The sequence below is a fragment of the Bison bison genome, unplaced genomic scaffold (genome assembly GCF_000754665.1).
Source record: "Bison bison bison isolate TAMUID 2011002044 unplaced genomic scaffold, Bison_UMD1.0 scf7180017846845, whole genome shotgun sequence".
NCBI lineage: Eukaryota > Metazoa > Chordata > Mammalia > Artiodactyla > Bovidae > Bison > Bison bison.
The window spans coordinates 1-3,129 of record NW_011477418.1 but is presented as its reverse complement, the minus strand read 5'-3'; the positions used below and the strand labels follow the sequence as shown (position 1 = coordinate 3,129).

General features: G+C 54.7%; 1 protein-coding gene across 1 annotated transcript in view; it reads right to left on the bottom strand.

Moving 5' to 3' along the window:
• LOC104989241 (ninein-like protein) overlaps window positions 1–2,861 on the bottom strand; it is a gene marked incomplete at its 5' end in the record, with an annotated part of 22,747 nt that extends 19,886 nt beyond the window's left edge. Inside the window, 3 exon segments of the mRNA XM_010840876.1 lie at window positions 1,540–1,606; window positions 2,106–2,278; window positions 2,794–2,861. Coding sequence (XP_010839178.1) covers window positions 1,540–1,606; window positions 2,106–2,278; window positions 2,794–2,861 — 308 coding nt within the window.
• Window positions 2,862–3,129: the final 268 nt, after the last annotated feature.

The window sequence follows — 3,129 nt, the reverse complement described above, 5'->3', positions numbered from 1 at the left end:
CTTGGCGTTTACTGTGATAACCCAACTAATAATCAGAAAGTCCTTTCCTGAGGAAAGCTAAGCCTCCATGCTCAGGAATGATGCTGTATATTGGGTTGAGGAAAACACAAGGAAAGGGCCACTTCCAAGACCCATTCCAGCTTAAAACATCTGAAAGTTCTATGGAAAAATGGAAAAACAGGGACTTCTCTGAAGGTCCCATGGTTAAGAATCCACCTTGCAATGCAGGGGACTCGGGTTTGATCCTTGGTCATTGGGGGCAGGAGGAGAAGGGGACGACAGAGGATGAGATGGCTGGATGGCATCACTGACTCAATGGACGTGAGTCTGAGTGAACTCCAGGAGTTGGTGATGGACAGGGAGGCCTGGTGTGCTGCGATTCATGGGGTCACAAAGAGTCGGACACGACTGAGCGACTGATCTGATCAGGGAACTCAGATCCCACGTGCCACGGAGCAACTAAGCCTATGCCCTACAACTAGACAGAAACCTGTGCACTGCAATGAAAGATCCCAAATGACGTGTGAAGATCCTGCATGCTACCACTAAGACCTGACATAGCCAAATAAATACATTTTAAATTTAAAAAATAAACAAATAAATAAAGGCAGGAACCAAAAAAGGGGGAAAGCAATTCTGACACCAGGGCCTGTTCTCAGGGCTGGCAGAGAAGGTAAGTAAGTCCTGTGAGGTCTGACGTTAGTGTTTGTGCAGGAGGGTCAGTTCTAACCTGGATGGAAAGAAGCACCCAACCTGTCTCTGGGCAGAGAGCCCAACATCACTCAGTGGATAACCTCCCCGGAGCCCTTCCTCTCATCTCCTAGATTTAGTCTGAGTCCAGGGAATGTAGGAAGTGATTTTTGGACACAAAGAGGTCCATCTGCTTCATCCAGTAGCACAGACACTTGGTTCATTCACTTGACGTCCCCATGCTCAGCACTGAGCCAGCAACAGCCTCGGCCCCTGAGGACCACAGTCTGGACGGTGCTCAGCACCAGTGCAGACCTCTCACTCAGGAGAAGCTCCAGGTCAGTTCTGGTCTCCCGCTGGAGCCGTGGTCCTGCACATTCTGCCCTGTGACACACGCTGGTGAGAGGTGTCCTTAAGGAACCCGCACACCCACATGCTGATGCACCCAGCTTTGCTAAGCACTTGTGACTGCCTTCTGGGTGCTCCACCAGATTCCCAGGACCAGAGCCACGTCTCGCCCTCCACTTGGGGCACATGCAGGGCCTCTGGTGAGTGGGGAGGCTGCTGGCCCAGGCCTGGCACATTAGGAAGGAGTCCCCTGGCCCATGCCTGCTGGTTGGGAGGATCACTATGACCCTAGCCAACCAACTAGCTTCTCTCTTAGCCAGCAGCCCCTGCCCAAGGGTCTGACCTCAGGAATCTCAGAGCTGGGACCTCCCCAGGAGAAGGGCACCCCAGAGAGACCACCCACACTGGGCACCTCCCAGGAAATTCTCTTTCGCTGGCAGCCTGCTGCCTAACAGCCCAGCACTGACCAAAGTGGGCATTCACCACAAGGCCAGGCTTTACCTTGGGCTTCAAACAATTCATTCTGAGGCTCCTTTGCGCTGTTGGCTTCTTCATCAGACTTGAGACTCTGGAAAAACAGAAAGAGAAGGACGTCAGCCATGATTAACCTGCAGGGAGTGGATCTGCCCTGTGGATAGACTTTTTGACACGAAGGCCCGAAGCCTCCCGCAGTGGACAGCTCAAGGAGTCTCAGTGGGGGCCCCGGAGGCATCCATCGTGAGCCCACCAAGTTGTGCAGGGTGAGCCTTGGTCCAAGGGCTGGATGCAGGTGACTGTGGCTGTTGCACACCTGCCCTTTCTACCCTCAGTCAATTAGCCTTCCCCTCCTCCTGCAGGGCCAGGGCAGGGTGGTGGTAAACAGGACATGCTCTGAGACCCCGTTTCTGAAGGAGGATGCTCTGTGGCCAGAGCTGCCCTGCAGATAGAGAGACCCAGAGACACCTTAAAACAAAATGTAGGTCCCCAAATAGCCCCTCTTCCAGTGGTGAGATGCCCTCTCCCATCCTCCTGTGTCATGTCATGCGAGCAGTGACTGGGGCGATGTGCCGAGGGCGGGGTCCACCCACCTCCATGCTTTCCAGGGACGCAGAACCGCGAAGCTGGCTCCTCGCACTGGGTATGGCCGGCTGCTCCAGTAAACCTGGGGCTCCACCTGCAGCGCCACAGGGCTCGGGCTGGCTCCGACGGCCGTACCACTTAGAGCTGCTCACGTACTTTGGGGGCACAGCCCGAGAGGCAACTGGAAAGAAATGGGAGGCGTGTGGGGCTCTTTAACAGACTCTGGGCCCACTTGTGCTTACAAAGATGCAGATTCGGAGGTGCAATGTGGCTCTCGGGGAGTGACAGAGAAAATGCCAGAACACAGGGAGTGGCCAACATGGGGCTGGGGCTGAGACAGCTAGGCTGGGAGACAGGACTTTCCATCCTAAACTCTTGGTGTTTCCAAGCAAAATATGCTTTTGTTATGTGATAGAAAACTAATTTAAAAATCTAGCTTTTTACACAAAGAAATAACCTTCCAATAATCCAAGTGCTCTGGAGACCAGAAGGTCATTTCTCACCCACCTGACCCCACCCCACTACAGGACCCCACCTGGACAGGACACAGAGGCAAGGACCTCAGCACAGTCAGGGAGGCTCAGACTCCGCATGAGTCTAAAGTCCAGGGCAGAGGCAGGTGTGGACTTCAGCTAGGGATTCATGAGGCTCCCTTCAGCCCTAATACACCCCTGCACTTCCTTCTTCCCTCCTTACCTGCCCACATCTGTGGAGCAATGGGGACTCCGCAGGCAGAGAAGAAATGACACTGCCTCTGCAGGAACCTGTGTGGCCAGAGAGACTGGGGAGTGGGGGTGCGGCCTGGGCTGTGACAGGAGAGAACACAGGTTCGAAGGGAAGGAACCAGAAGGGGCCAGTGGGAGAGAAAGGCATAGGGTCCCAGGAAGCAAGGCCAGGCCAGGAAAACAGACCGTTTCACACAGGTGGTCACGCTCCCAGGGACCACGTACCACCTCCCTTCTCTCCTCCTCACCCAAAACTGGCCCACAGCCCCTGACCTTGGGAGCATCAGAGGAGGAGGCTGGGTCCAAC